Consider the following 15,371-nt stretch of genomic DNA (forward strand, 5'->3'; position numbering starts at 1 on the left):
AGCTGCTGCCGTGCTGCTTCGGCCCGCCCCTCCTCCTCCGTGCAGCGCTCCACCTCCGCGTGAGCGAGGTCGGAGCGCCCCGCTACGCTGCTTTCTTGCGCGCCTGCGCCTCCTCCGGCTGCGCGACGCGAGCGTCTGTTCCCCGGTTCGGCTGCGGCTGCGGCTCCGCCTCCCCTCCCCTTCTATCCTGCCCCAGCAGCCAGGAAAGCCCCAATGGATAGGTAATGTCTGTTCCTCTCTAGCTGACTGTCCAATTGAATTGATTCATTGATTTAACGAGTTTGCCATCAAATTCATGTTAGCCATTGATTTGTTACTATCTTTGTTACTACCTCTGTCCATAGAATACATCCAAATTTTGACATATCTAAGACATCCAAAGGAGGGAGTACTTTGTATCCCCGTGCTACCATTTCTATATATTTTTTTGTCATCTCTTATGCACTCTGTTGGATCATTAACAGTTGAGTTGAAATTATATGTTCATCTTTGCAATTGACATGAGTTGTTTTCGGAGTAGTTTCTAAGCTCTAATTTTTTTTTGGCTTTGCTTGCTCCAATCCTGTATCCGCCACTAATTGTGCCTATCTTTCAAAATTATTAACAGTTCGACGGTCATGACTCCGGAGCCTGCTCCGCGTGCTAATCGCAGTGGGGGCAAGAAGCGGGACAGTACCATGGACAGTGGTTATCCACCAAGTAGATCTCCCAAAGTCCAGGAGGGTATAATGCTGGAACCCCCACCGTCAACAGGATATTTTATTCAGTTCACGTTGTATTTCAACCAAACTCATTTTAACCCACCTCATACGCTGTAGATCGATTGCAGATGTGCACCTCATCTCATTTCGCCAATCATGAAGCTTATTGTTGAAAATGACAAGCAGAAAGGTTACGTCAGAGAAATTGGGTTTGGGAGCTTCTTGTCCATGGGAGAACTTGAGATGAATAAGGCTCTTAACCTCTGGTTGATTGATAAGTTTAATTGTGACACCGAGGCTCTTGATTTTGAAGGTGGCATATCGATTCCGGTAAGGCCACTTGTGAAGAGTATTCTTGGAATCCCTTCAGGCCCTATCCAAGTTGTAGAGGGTCTAGATGTTGATGACGCTCTCCATGCTCAGTATACTTGTAATAACAGGAGAGGGAAGGCTGCCAAGGAGGTGGCGGATGAAATGTGCAGCATAACTGACAAAGAACCGTTCTGCATAGCGTTCATGATGGCGATACTCGGAATTTATCTAGCACCAAATACATGTCTGACCGTCAACAGGGCCTTACTTGGAGCTGTTAAGCAGGTTGATAAACTCAAAGAGATGGACTGGTGTAATTTCGTTGCTACCTACCTCTTCAAAGGAATCAAGGAATTCAAAGAATCAAACTCAACTAATGTTACTATAAAGGGTTGTGCCCACATACTGAGCGTAAGAATCATTCTAACCACGCTTCTGGACTTTAATTATTATGCAGTCTAACAGATTGTTGGAATGTCTGACTTTGATTGTTTATCCATAGATTTATTTCAATTCTTGTTATCGTGCAGGTCATATTCATTGATTTTGTTAAACATGCTGCGTTTGAAGTACCAGCTGGTTTTCCACGATTGGGTGTTGTCACTAAAGAACATATCAAATGGGTTGTCTCACATCCCTTCACTAGCTTGATGGTAATGCCTGGTATTCTAAATTCTTTAAGCAATTTGTAATATACTATTGCTTTGACATAAGAGTCCAATTCTTATAAATTATTATGTGAACATATGCCTTGTCTAAAAATAATATAGCGCTCTACAGGCATTAACATTCTTGTAAGTTGTAACACACATGCATCCATTTAACAATGCAATGACTTCTCCAACTTGCTGATCTAACATTTGTTTGCCAAACTAATGTCTGCTTAAGTTTATCACTTGTATGAAATTACATTTGAGGGTATATTTCAGAAGTATTCTTATTTTCCTTAAGTTGCATATAATGTTGCTAAAATTAACTTGATGTCTGATGTGATTCAAATAGGTACGTTATCCAGAAGAGTCAGTTTATGCTGCCATGTTTGATAACATGTCAAATTACTACATTACCGAAGATGGAAAATGTGTTGATTCTGAAACAAATTCTGATGCACTGTCCAATACGTCTGCAACCACCAACACCAATAAGAATGACAACAAGCTTCGGGTTTTAGCAGAGCTTGTCACTGTCATGCTTCCGAAGCCTGCTCCATGTGCTAATCCCTGTGGGAGGAAGAAGCAGAACAATGCCATGGATACTGGTAATCAACCAATTAGATCTGCCAAGTCCAGGACGGTATAATGCTGGAATCCCCACTATCGATTGGATAATTTATTCAGTTCACGTTGTATTTTAATCGAACTCATTGTAATCCACCTATACCTTGTAGACCGAAAACGTCTTTAACAAATGTTCACCTCAGCTCCTTCCGCCAATTATGAAGCTTATTACTGAGAATGCTGAGCAGAAAGGTTATGTCGGAGAAATTGGGTTTGGGAGCTTCTTGTCCATGGCAGAATTTGAGATGAATAAGGCTCTTACCCTATGGTTGGTTGATAAGTTTAATTGTGACACTGAGGCTCTTGAGTTTGAAGGTGGCATATCGATTCCGGTAAGGCCACTTGTGAAGAGTGTCCTTGGAATCCCTTCAGGCCCTATCCAAGTTGTAAAAGGTCTAGATATTGACGACTCTCTAAAGGATGAATATACTTATAATGGCAGACCGAAGAATGCGAAGGAGGTGGCGGAGGAAATGTGCAGCATAACTGACAAAGAACCGTTCTGTATAGCATTCATGATGGCAATGCTCGGAATTTATCTAGCACCGAGCACATCCGTGGGTGTCAACTGGAAGTTACTGGGAGCTGTTAGACAGGTTGATAAACTGAAAGAGATGGATTGGTGCAATTTTGTTGCTACTTACCTCTTCAAAGGAATCAAGAAATTCAAAGAATCCAACGCAACTTTTGTTTATATAAAGGGTTGTGTCCACATACTGAGCGTAAGAATTATTCTCACCACACTTCTCGAAATTAATTATTATTTGGTCTAACAAATTGTTGGAATGTACTGATTTAGCTTGTTTATTCATAAATTTATTTCAATTCTTGTCATTGCAATGCAGGTCATATTCATCGACTTTGTGAAACTTGCTGCGTTTGAAGTACCAGTTGGTTTTCCACGCTTGGGTGTTGTCACTACAAAACATATCAAATGGGTCGTTTCACATCCCTTCACTAGCTTGATGGTAATGACTCGTGCACTAAATTCTTGAAGCAATTATACTATTGCTTTGGAAATACAGTTGCAAACCCTATTCATTATTATGTGAAACATATGCCTTGTTTTAAAATGATAGTGTGCTCTATAGGCATTAACAATCTTGTAAGTTGTAACATATCCATTGAGTAGTGCAACGACTTCTCCACCTTGCTGGTCTAACATTTATTTGCCAAACTGTGAAATTACGTATGAGTGGAATATTTGAGAAGTATTCTTATTTTCCGTAAGTTGCACATAATGTTGCTACAATTAACTTTATGTGTGTTGTGATTTAAATAGGTACGTCGTCCAGAAGAGTCAATCTATGCTGCCGTGCTTGATAACTGGCCAAAAGATAACATTGTTGAAGATGGAAAATGTGTTACAAATACTGATGCTTTGTCTGATACGCTTGGTACCACCGACTCCGATCAGAATAATAACAGGCATCCCGTTTTAGCAGAGCTTGGCGCGTTACCTGTATCAGAAGGTACGAACCAGAAACTCACTGCTTAACATTATCTGTTGTCAGGTTATATCAGATTTTGCACAAGAGTTTTCATCCTTCAGTTAACATTTACCTGTCCTGATCCATATGTACGTAACATTTGTATATGCTTTATTTTGTTATTCTTGTACAACTCTACTTTCAGAAGCTCATTTAATGGATGTATACATGGAAAAGACATGATAAACAAACTTTTCTTTTATATGTTACTTCTGTATTTTTGCCGATAAGTCTGCTACCACTGACACTGATCAGAATAACAACAAGCATCCTGTTTCAGCTGAGCTTGGCCCTCCTGTCACAAGTCCTAATACAACAAGCTGGGCCATTGTTGAATTTGTAGAAGTTGGCACATCACCTCAATCAGCAGGTACGAACCAGACATTCACTGCTTATAATATTATCTACAGTCACGTTATAACAGATTTTGCACAAGATTTTTCATCCTATAATTAACATTACCTGTCCTGATCGATACGTAACATGCTATAAACTGAGTATTCTTGTATCTTTCTATATCGTTTATTTTGTTATTCTTGTACAACTCTACAGTCTACATTCAGATGCTAATTATTGGATGGTAAGTATATGACAATGAAATGAAAAGAAAACCTTTCATCTCGTACGCTTCTTTCATATTTTTGTGTATATGTACGAGAAAACTCTATCTTGCAATCGTGTAACACTTCCACAATTGCAGCTCCCGGTTCCTTCCCAGAACACATAATGTTTCCAACAAGTTGCGAGCAACTGCAGTCTTCTAGGCCTTCTTCTGAACCGTGTTCTTCACAAGTTTGTTGATACTTCACATTTGTTGCCATATTCTATGAATTTTTCTGGAGAAATATCTGATGTGTTGCTATTTCCATTATAACTTCACAGATGCATGTTTCTCCAGACAACCCCAACGGGATGAACAGGGGTTCCACATCGCCGGTGGAGAATGCTGCCGATCGTAGCACCAAGAAGGCGAGTGTGGATAGGCCCAGCAGTGGCCAAGCTAAGCAAGCCGGAAGGGTTGCAGCTCTGGACATGAGTTTGCTCAATTGCACCCTCTGCTGTGGCCCTTGCAAGCCTCCTGTTTTCCAGGTTGTCATTCTCCAACATCTCCCATTCCCCTGAACTTCTGAAGTCTGAGGAAGGCAATTATTGATACAAATGTGTTGCTTTGGGCGTAATTTTTTGTGACAGTGCAATGGCAGGCATTTAGCTTGCGGCAGATGCCTTGCCGAGCTCCCCGGCGAGCAGTGCCAGATGTGCGAGCACGGTGGTGGCTTCAGCCCATGCCCCATTATGGATGACATTGTCTCGTTTGCCATGGTAGAATGTTCCCATGACGGTTGCAAGAGCTCTGTCCCCTACCATGAGCTTGATGGCCATGAGAGCACGTGCCCCCATGTGCCCTGTTACTGCTATTGCCCGGAGCCTGGCTGTGGCTTTGTTGGCCCGCCGGAACTTCTCCTTGGCCATGTCGCCGCCCTGCATTCGGTGCCGGTGCACACGGTCGATTATGGCAAAGTGCACCGGCTTCGGGTGTTGGAGCCGCGATTCATGCTCCATGGGGAAGGGGACGACAGCGCGTTCCTCCTTGCCGTGGGCGCGCTCGGCGCAGCCATGGTCGTGTCGGCGGTGTGTATCAGGGCAGGTACGTTGCGGCAGCCACGGTACATGGTCAAGCTTTGGGCGAATGGTCCGCCACCGCCGAGCAGCGCAGCGGGCAGAATCGAGTGGGAGTTGGAGGCAGTGACGAGCAGTACCAGGCCCGGCGAGGTCGTGGTGATGGAGCTGCCGTCATTCTTGACAGTGCCGCCTGCGTATCTGGTTGGATCAGGGGCGTCCAAGGCAGTGATTCTCGACATTTGCATTGACAAGATGTGATCGATCAGATGTGTATTTAATAATCCTAATTGTGATGTCTAACTGCTTACCGAAGACTTCTTTTGCATGGTAGTGCTAAGACATGCAAGGTTCCAGGCATTTCATTGTATTTGTTGCATTAGTGCCTGTTTCACGGTCGTCAGCTAAAACGGGGCACGTTTTGTACTTCCACAGTTCCACTCCTGCATATGTGAGTCGATGAGAGATTTCCATAAAAGAGATGTATTTAGTTAAAGTTAAACCACCAGAATCATAACTTTGGAAGGTTTTGATGAATATTAGAGTTTTGATCTTTTAAGTAACATGTGAAGAGTCAGCTACAATTCTAAGAGGACAAGTGGCCAGATGAAGCCTATCTCTGTGCTACTCATGATCATAGTTACCATGTGTTCTACGATTGGTCAAATACAAAGGATAAAACATCAACATCTACAATATAAACCCAATATTTATTTGAATCATCATGAAATAGGTTTTAATGTTATATCTATTTTGTATTAAATAAGTCTATATATGTCATATTTAAAGATATTTTTGGTTATAAAATTTGACTTTGATAAAACCAGAACTCATGGTAATTGTGAATGGAGGGATGGAGAGGGTACAACTTCAACAAATTGTTTAGGTAAGCACTTCCTATCGTAGTCCAATTCTAAGGTCATCTCCAATGGAAAGGAGCAAAACGGACCGTCGTCGCTCTGTTTTAGTTTGTGACAGTCGCGTGGGTGGATAGAAACGAACTGTTGTTCATTTAGGATGGTCTGCGTCTCCAATAGTGATGCCCATTTCTAAAAAAGTTTTTTTTAATAAAATGTTCAAACATTTTTTGAAAAAATATTCTTACGGTGTACACTAGTACCATGCAAATTTACAATACAAAATCACTTATATTTTGAACGCATCAAAAATGACAAAATCGTACAAGTTTAGACAAAATTTGTAACCTATGGATCATGATTTTGTCACACTTGCTTCCTTATTTCTGCCATCCCTTTTTTCTCAAAGTTTTGAATAGCGAGCTATAGTGTCTCTAGCTATAGCGTTTTTTTTTTTTTTGAGAAGCACAGTACAAACGCAGACGCTCACATACACGCGCATACACTCACCCCTATGAACGCACACACGCACACCCTACCCCTATGAGCACCTCCGGAAGACTGAGCCGACGGATTGGATCTTGAAATTGACGAAGTCACCACAAGCATCTCGCTGTCGACGGGAACGTCGCCTCCCACTGAATGAATATTCCGCCTTTTATGAGACACACAGATGTCAAACCTGGGATTTGAACTCTGGTGGGCTGGGGGTACAACCACCCTCCTAACCACCCAACCTCAGGTTGGTTCTCTAGCTATAGCGTTTTCTACACCATTGGCACTAAGGATATTAGCACCTTAAAAGCTCGACCGTTAAATAGAGAGTTATAGCAGCGATTTAGCAGCACTATAGCTCTTTTTCAGTTTGCTACCGCTAAATGGCTTATCCCACTATTTAAATTTTGGTTCTTCTCCAGAACGTCGTTGCAAGGATGAGGTCCTGATGCAGGATTAGTACTTCCCGCAGTACAAGCAATGCAAGGACGCATGATTAGTGCCCCTGCTCCCGGGTTACAAGCGAAGGCAATATCCAGGCATGCACCGCATGTCCAACGACCACAACTGCGAGCATCAGATGTTGGCTATGGTAGTACATGATGGTAGCGTTTATACATTTTATGGGAACAAATTGCGAAAAGTGTCTTTGGCTCTTGGGCACCAGTGTTCCCGTTGTTTAAAAAAAAATAGAAAATCATACATATTTATTTCAAAAAAATCTAAAAATAAATCTGAACATAGTAAATGACGTAGCCTACAATCCTGTAAAATTTTGATATAAAATTCTTTATATTTTAGGCTACACAAAAAAGACAAAATCTGTTGAGATTTGGAGATTTAAAATATGCATACCCAGATCCACATGTTTGTCATTTTTGTGTAACCCAGAATGTTTTGTATTTGAAATTGAAATTTTGCATGTTTATGGGATAATTCATTGGCTACACCATGATTTTTTTTCTAATTTTTTTGAAACACATAAGTGTGATTTTTTATTTTTTTAAATGGCAGGAGGAGCCAAAAATCTCTGTCCAACAAATTGTAATTCTACTAGAAGCACAATTTCTTGTTGACGGAAACATGTTGTTACCAGATTGGAAACAAATAAATTTTTTTAGATTCCCTATACGAGGAAACAATGTCTAGTTGGGCTAGAAACAAAATATGGCTACACTGGATACCAATAAATGTTACTCCATGGAAACTTTTTTTTGTTTCTTTTGGAAAAACAAAAGAAGCACAGTACAATATCATTGGAAACCATATTTACAATGGAAACCCTTTATTCCAGGGAGACAATTTTAGTTGCATAGGAAGCAAATTCTCTTATGGATCAAAACACGGTTTTGCTTCTTTGGAAACAAAATGAATAGTGAAAACCAGATTTTTGTTCGATAAAAAAAATACTCCCTCTAGCCGCTAATACTTGTCATGGACTTAGGCAAAATATAGGATAAAATATGTTAGATTCATCACAGACGATTGTGTCAAAGCTTCCACACTACCACACCTTACTCACTCGATCTATCGTAATGATCCACACAACTTTGCTTTTTTTTTTTCACTGCTCAAGCTCACTTCAACCTTACGACAAACTTCAGATTGACATTGGGGCGAATTTATCGAACACTCTACTATTCCTCTCCAGCCACAAGCACCGAGCCACTAACACAACCAGAGTGGTGAACTCTTTACACCGTCTTTCAGGAATGGCATCCGACAAAGTACTCCACCATTCTGCAATCGTCGTGTCGGCTACAGGAGTGAAACGATGCATCCTAAAGGGAAGCAAGATGGAGTACCAAACCTGACGGGAGAAAGAGCATTGCGGCGTTAGATGATTTGCAGTCTCCTCCTCTTGGCAGCAGAGAGGATGCTCCGAGGGGTGATGCAATCCCTTGCTCACCAATCTATCCACGTCGCAGCCTGTTTCGAATCGCAAACCACAGGTGCAGCTTACGTAGTAAAAGGTGAAGCACTCAATTATTTGTATTATGGAGCAAAATTAACTTGAAACAAAAATAAACTCGACTGGAAACAAAATTTCTTCACATGGAAGCAAAATTTCTTCACATAACGCTATCAGTTCGTTCTGGCGTGAATCAAGGGAGTAGTTATTACTGTAGGAAATAAACTTCCATCAGTATAACCGCTGCATGCAAAAAAAATTGGAGGGCTTTCCGCTCGCCACTCACAAGCCAGGATGAAAGCAATCGTGTGATGCAGCAGAAGTCCCATATGAAGCTTCGGAAGGAGGCGACGCTGGACGAGGGAAGGATTGGCACAGATAGGGCTGGCGGTGGCTCGCTCCGGGAGATGAGAGAGGAGGCACGGGAGAGTGGCAGAGAGTGTGTTCAGCCGGGAGGCCTCAGCAGGCGAGTCATCAACCAGCATTATAGCTTAGAGTAAATATGCAATGTGTTTAGTAAAGTCTACTATGCTAGGCAGTGTCAGCAGTTAGACACCCATATCAAACACTGTTAGGATGATATAAGATATAACAATCAACAATGCAAAGAATGGATAACGCATGCATACAAAAGACGCCATTAGCAGTTAGGCTATAGTCAAAAAAACACACAAAAAGCACTACTTGGAACTGAACTGATCGATCACATTCTGTCAATGCGAATGTCGAGAGTCACCGCCTTGGACGCCTCTAACCAACCCAGATACGCAGGCGGCACTGTCAAGAAAGACGGCAGCTCCTCCACCACGACCTTGCCGGTCCTGGTGCTGCTCGTCACCGCCTCCATCTTCCACTTGATTCTGCCCGCCGCTCTGCTCGGCAGTGCCGGGCCGTTCACCCAAAGCTTGACCGCGTACGATGGTGATGCACCTGCCCTGATGCACACCACCGACACGACCATTGCTGCCCCGAGCGCGCCCACCACGAGGAGGAACACACTGTCATCCCCTTCCCCGTGAAGCAGGAATCGTGGCTTCGACACCAGGAGCCGGTGCACTTTGCCATAGTTGACCGTGTGCACCGGCATGGAGTGCAGGGCAGCAAGGTGGTCGAGGAGCACCTGTGGGGGGCCAATGAAGCCACAGCCAGCCTCCGTGCAATAGCAGGGGGCGTGGGAGCACGCGCTCTCATGGTCGTCAAGCTCGTGGTAGGGGACAGAGCTCTTGCAGCCGTCATGGGAACAGTCTACCATGGCCGACGAGATGATGTCATCCATAATGGGGCACGGGCTGAAGCCACTGCCGTGCTCGCACATCTGGCACTGCTCGCCAGGGAGCTCGGTGACGCATCTGCCGCAAGCTAAATGCCTGCCAATGCACTGTTGCAATAAAAAAAAAGCCCCAAAGCAAAACATATGTATCAATAACTGCCTTCCTCTGACTTCAGCAGTTCAGGGGAATGGAATATGTTGAAGAATGACACCTGGAAAACAGGACGCTTTAAAGGGCAGGAGCAGACAGTGCAATTGAGCACACTTAAGTCCACAGCTGCAACTCCTCGGGCTCGCTTAGCTTGGCCACTGCTGGGCCAATCCACACTCGCCTTCTTGGCGCTCCAATCGCCTGCATCCTCCATCGGCGATGTGGAACCCCTGTTCACCCCCTTGGGGTTATCGGGAGAAACATGCATCTGTGAAGTTATAATGGAATTAGCAACACAGCAGATATTTCTTCAGCAAAATTCATAGAATGTGGCAGCAAATGTGAAGCAACAACAAACTTGTGCAGAACACGGTTCAGAAGAAGGCCTAGGAGACTGCAGTTGCTCGCCACTTGTTGGAAAAATTATTTGCTCTGCGAAGTTACCGGGGGCTGCAATTGTGGAAGTGTTATGCGAAGTAGAGTTTTATCTTAAATATACACAAAAATATAAAAGCAACGTACGAGATGAAAGGTTTTTTTCATTTCATTGCCATGTACTTGCCATCCATTATAAGCATCTGAATGTAGAGGTGTACAAGAATAATAAAGTAAAGCATATACAAAGACACAAGAATACTCAGTTTATAGCATGTTACGTGCATATCGATCAGGACAGGTAATGTTAATTAAAGGATGAAAAATCTTGTGCAAAATCTGTTATAACATGACTATAGATAATATCATAAGTAGTGAATGTCTGGTTCGTACCTGCTGATCGAGGTGATGTGCCAACCTCTACATATTCAACAATGGCCCCGCTTGTTGTATTATGACTTGTGACGGGAGGGCCAAGCACTGCTGAAACGGTATGCTTATTGTTATTCTGATCAGTGTCGGTGGTAGCAGACTTATCGGCAAAATTACAAAAGCAACATACAAAAGAAAAGTTTTTTTTTATTTCTTTACCATGTACTTTACATCCATTGATTGAGCTTCTGAAAGTAGGGTTGTATAAGAATAACAAAATAAAGCATACACAAAGACACAAGAATGTTATGTACATATGGATCAGGACAGGTAAATGTTAATTGAAGGATGCAAACTCTTGTGCATAACCTGTTATAACCTGGCAACAGATAATATTATAAGCAGTGAGTTTCTGGTTCATACCTGCTGATATAGGTAACGTGCCAAGCTCAACCGAAACGGGATGCCTGTTTTTATTCTGATCAGAGTTACTGGTACCAAACGTATCAGACAAAGCATCAGTATTTGTAACACATTTTCCATCTTCGACAATGTTATCTTTTGGCCAGTTATCAAGAACGGCAGCATAGATTGACTCTTCTGGACGACGTACCTATTTGAATCACAACACAAATAAAGTAAATTGTAGTAACATTATGTGCAACTTAAGGAAAATAAGAATACTTCTGGAAAATTCCACTTAAATGTAATTTCATAGAAGTAATAAACTTGACCGGACATTAGTTTGGCAAATAAATGTTAGACCAGCAAGGTGGAGAAGTCATTGCATTGTTCAATGGACGCATGTGTGTTATAACCTACAGGACTGTTAATGCCTGTAGAGCATGGCAATATTTTAAAACAAGGCATATGTTCACATAATAATGAATAGGGTTTGCATTCGTATTTTACAGATTGCTTAAAGAAGTTAGTGCACAAGTCATTACCATCAGGCTAGTGAAGGGATGTGAAACAACCCATTTGATATGTTCTGTAGTGACAACACCCAAGCGTGGAAAACCAACTGGTACTTCAAATGCATCATGTTTCACAAAATCAATGAATATGACCTGCGTAGCAATGACAAGAATTGAAATAAATTTATGGATAGACAAGCTAAATCACCACATTCCAACAATTTGTTAGACCAAATAATAATTAATTTCGAGAAGTGTCATCAGAATGATTCTTACGCTCAGTATGTGGACACAACCCTTTATAGAAACAAAAGTTGCCTTGGATTTTTTGAATTTCTTGATTCCTTTGAAGAGGTAGGTAGCAACAAAATTGCACCAATCCATCTCTTTGAGTTTATCAACCTGTCTAACAGCTCCAAGTAACTTTCTGTTGACACCCACGGACGTGCTTGGTGCTAGATAAATTCCAAGTATCCCCATCATGAATGCTATACAGAACGGTTCTTTGTCAATTATGCTGCACATTCCATTCGCCACCTCCCACGCGTTCTTCACTTTGCCATTACAAGTATACTCATCCATTAGAGCGTTGTCAATATATAGACCCTCTACAACTTGGATAGGGCCTGAAGGGATTCCAAGGACACTCTTCACAAGTGGCCTTACCGGAATCGATATGCCACCTTCGAACTCAAGAGCCTCAGTATCACAATTAAACTTATCAACTAACCATAGGGTAAGAGCCCTATTCATCTTAAATTCTGCCATGGACAAGAAGCTCCCAAACCCAATTTCTTCGACATAACCTTTCTGCTCAACATTCTCAGTGATAAGCTTCATTATTGGTGGAAGGAGCTGAGGTGAACATTTGTAAATGATGATTTCAGCCTACAAGGTAAGAGGTGGATTAAAATGAGTTTGATTTAAATACAACTTGAAGTGTCCAATCAAGGGTGGGGATTCCAGCATTATACCGTCCTGGACTTGGCAGATCTAATTGGTCGATTACCAGTATCCATGACATTGTGCCCCTTTTTCCTCTCACTGGGATTATCACACGGAGCAGGCTTCGCAGGCATGACAGTGCCAAGCTCTCCTGAAACGCGATGTTTGTTGTTATTCTGATTGGTGTCGGTGGTTGCAGGCATATCAGTTAGAGCATCAGAATTTGTTTCAGAATCAACACATTTTCCATCTTTGACAATGTTATCTTTTGCAATGCTATCAAGCACGGCAGCATAGACTGACTCTTCTGGATGACGAACCTACTTGAATCACAACACGCATAAGGTTAATTGTAGCTACATTATATGCACCTTAAGGAACATAAGAGTACTTTTGAAATATTCCGCTCAAATGTAATTTCTTAGAAGTAATAAACTTGACCGGACATTAGTTTGGCAAAGAAATGTTAGATCAGCAAGTTAGACAAGTCATTGCATTGTTAAACGAATGCATGTGTGTTACAACTTACAACTGTCAATGCCTATAGAGCACCCTATTATTTTAAAATAAGGCATATGTTCACATAATAATTTATAGGAATTGCAATCATATTTTCAAAGCAATAGTATATTCCAGATTGCTTAAAGAATTTAGTGAACGAGACATTACCATCAAGCTAGTGAAGGGATGTGAGACAACCCATTTGATATGCTTTTTAGTGACAACACCCAAGCGTGGAAAACCAACTGGTACTTCAAATGCAGCATCTTTCACAAAGTCGATGAATATGACCTGCATTGAGAAATTGAAATAAATTTATGGATAAACAAGCTAAGTCAGAACATCCCAACAATTTGCTAGACCACATAATAACTCAATTGCAGAAGTGTGGTCAGAATGATTCTTACGCTCAGTATGTGGACACAGCCCTTTATAGTAACACAAGCTGTGTTGGATTCTTTGAATTCCTTGATTCCTTTGAAGAGGTAGGTAGCAACGAAATTGAACCAGTCCATCTCTTTGAGTTTATCAACCTGCTTAACAGCTCCCAGAAAAGCCCTGTTGACGGTCTGAGATGTATTTGGCGCTAGATAAATTCCGAGTATCGCCATCATGAATGCTATACAGAAAGGTTCCTTGTCAGTTATGCTGGACATTTCATTTGCCACATCCTTGGCAGCCTTTGCTCTGGTATTTACAGTATACTGGTCCTTTAGAGCGTCGTCAACGTCTAGACCCTCTACAACTTGGATAGGGCCCGAAGGGATTCCAAGGACACTCTTCACAAGTGGCCTTACCGGAATCGATATGCCACCTTCAAACTCAAGAGCCTCACTGTCACAATTGAACTTATCGACCAACCACAGGTTAAGAGCCTTGTTCATCTCAAGTTCTCCCATGGACAAGAAGCTCTCAAACCCAATTTCTCTGACATAACCTTTCTGCTCATCATTTTCAACAATAAGCTTCATGATTGGCAAGATGAGGTGAGGCGAACATCTGCAATCGATCTACAGCGTATGAGGTGGATTAAAATTAGTTTGATAGAAATACAACATGAACTGAACAAAATTATCCTTTTTTTTTGCGAGAAAATAAATTATCCTATTGATGGTGGGGATTCCGGCATTATACCCTCCTGGACTTGGCAGATCTACTTGGTCCATAATCAATATCTATGGTATTGTCCCGCTTCCTGCTCCCACTGCGTTCAGCACACGGAGCGCAGGCTCCGGAGGCATGGCCGTCAAACTGTTAATCTTGAAAGATAGACACAATTAGTGGCGGATCCAGGATTGGAGAAAGAAAAGCCAAAACAAAATTAGAGCTTTATAAACTACTCTGGAGAAAACTCGTGTCAAAGCATACAAAAACGGTTTGCTTGCAAAGATGATTCAATTTGACTGTTAATGATACAAAAGAGTGCATAAAAGATGACAAAAATATATAGAAATGGTAGCACGGGGATACAAAGATAGTAATAAATCAATGGGTAACATGAATTCGATGACAAATTCGTTGAATCAATGAATCGATTCAGTTGGACAGTCGGTTTGGGAAGAGTAGGCATTACCTAGCCCTTGGGGCTTTCCTGGTTGCTGGGGCAGGATAGAAGGGGAGGGAGGCGGAGCCGCAGCCGGGCCGGGGAACAGAAGCTCGCGGTCGCGGAGACGGAGACGGAGGAGGCGCGGGGCGAGCCGACCTCGTTCGTGCGGAGGCGGGGCGGGCCGGGGCCGGAGCAGCACGGCAGCAGCTCAGCTGCAGCTTAACGGGGCGCGGCGGAGAAGAACGGCGCGTGGCCTCCAAAGGCAGGCGGACGCAGAACGGCGGCAGCAGAACAAAGTAACGGGGCGCGGCGGAGAATGACGGCGCGACGTGGGGGAGTGGGGACCAGGTGAGCGGCACGCCGGCGACGATGGCGTGGCGGCGCGCACGTCCAGCCGGCAGCCGCAACGAGCAGCGACACAGGCAGTGGGGACTCGGGCTCTGCTCGATCTAAAAAAAAGTAGGGCTCGTTCGCTCGATCTTCAAAAAAATGAAAGGTTCGCTCGTTCGATTGCTCGCCTCGTCGTTCGTCTGGGCCGCTCTAGACAAAGCCCAATAAAAGTAGGGCACGTTCGGTTTTCGTTAGGAAAACGCTGCGTTTCCCCGCGGGAACGCACGTTTCGTCGTCCGCCTC

At 42.9% G+C, this 15,371-nt stretch overlaps 2 protein-coding genes across 8 annotated transcripts in view; one reads left to right on the plus strand and one right to left on the minus strand.

Annotated features, from left to right (window-relative positions):
* Positions 1-100: 100 nt before the first annotated feature.
* Positions 101-5,823, plus strand: LOC124667598. 4 transcript variants are annotated; one of them, XM_047204855.1, is made up of 12 exons: positions 101-221; positions 608-723; positions 819-1,424; positions 1,544-1,666; positions 2,016-2,306; positions 2,401-3,012; positions 3,136-3,258; positions 3,573-3,762; positions 4,061-4,150; positions 4,481-4,572; positions 4,663-4,869; positions 4,972-5,823. In XM_047204855.1, the coding sequence occupies exons 3-12, from the start codon at positions 858-860 to the stop codon at positions 5,656-5,658; spliced, it is 2,982 nt and encodes a 993-aa protein (XP_047060811.1). In that variant the 5' UTR covers positions 101-221; positions 608-723; positions 819-857; the 3' UTR covers positions 5,659-5,823. The 4 variants fall into 4 exon arrangements, with proteins under 4 accessions (XP_047060811.1, XP_047060813.1, XP_047060812.1 ...); XM_047204857.1 differs by having other exon boundaries at positions 4,481-4,537; positions 4,655-4,869; XM_047204856.1 differs by having other exon boundaries at positions 830-1,424.
* Positions 5,824-9,351: 3,528 nt separating this feature from the next.
* Positions 9,352-15,371, minus strand: part of LOC124659837 — a 13,126-nt gene continuing 7,106 nt past the window's right edge. Inside the window, exons 2-12 of one of the 4 annotated variants that reach the window (XM_047197657.1) lie at positions 14,327-14,451; positions 13,600-14,191; positions 13,361-13,483; positions 12,721-13,011; positions 12,023-12,634; positions 11,777-11,899; positions 11,253-11,442; positions 10,851-10,940; positions 10,441-10,532; positions 10,144-10,350; positions 9,352-10,039 (exon numbers count right to left, since the gene is read on the minus strand). In XM_047197657.1, coding sequence (XP_047053613.1) covers positions 9,365-10,039; positions 10,144-10,350; positions 10,441-10,532; positions 10,851-10,940; positions 11,253-11,442; positions 11,777-11,899; positions 12,023-12,634; positions 12,721-13,011; positions 13,361-13,483; positions 13,600-14,191; positions 14,327-14,358 — 3,027 coding nt within the window. In that variant the 5' untranslated portion in view covers positions 14,359-14,451 and the 3' untranslated portion in view covers positions 9,352-9,364. Of the gene's footprint in view, positions 10,040-10,143; positions 10,351-10,440; positions 10,533-10,850; positions 10,941-11,252; positions 11,443-11,776; positions 11,900-12,022; positions 12,635-12,720; positions 13,012-13,360; positions 13,484-13,599; positions 14,203-14,326; positions 14,452-15,371 lie in introns of all 4 variants that reach the window. The other 3 variants (XM_047197659.1, XM_047197658.1, XM_047197656.1) reach the window with 3 other exon arrangements.

This window comes from Lolium rigidum, chromosome 6 (genome assembly GCF_022539505.1).
Source record: "Lolium rigidum isolate FL_2022 chromosome 6, APGP_CSIRO_Lrig_0.1, whole genome shotgun sequence".
Lineage (NCBI taxonomy): Eukaryota > Viridiplantae > Streptophyta > Magnoliopsida > Poales > Poaceae > Lolium > Lolium rigidum.

Excerpts from the sequence above, each read along its gene's own strand:
- LOC124667598 (XM_047204855.1), top strand. The coding sequence starts at position 858 with ATGAAGCTTATTGTTGAAAATGACAAGCAGAAAGGTTACGTCAGAGAA. Across the intron at positions 3,763-4,060 it reads CGCGTTACCTGTATCAGAAG|CTGAGCTTGGCCCTCCTGTC; the intron begins GTACGAACCAGA and ends ATCCTGTTTCAG. Across the intron at positions 4,151-4,480 it reads CACATCACCTCAATCAGCAG|CTCCCGGTTCCTTCCCAGAA; the intron begins GTACGAACCAGA and ends CCACAATTGCAG.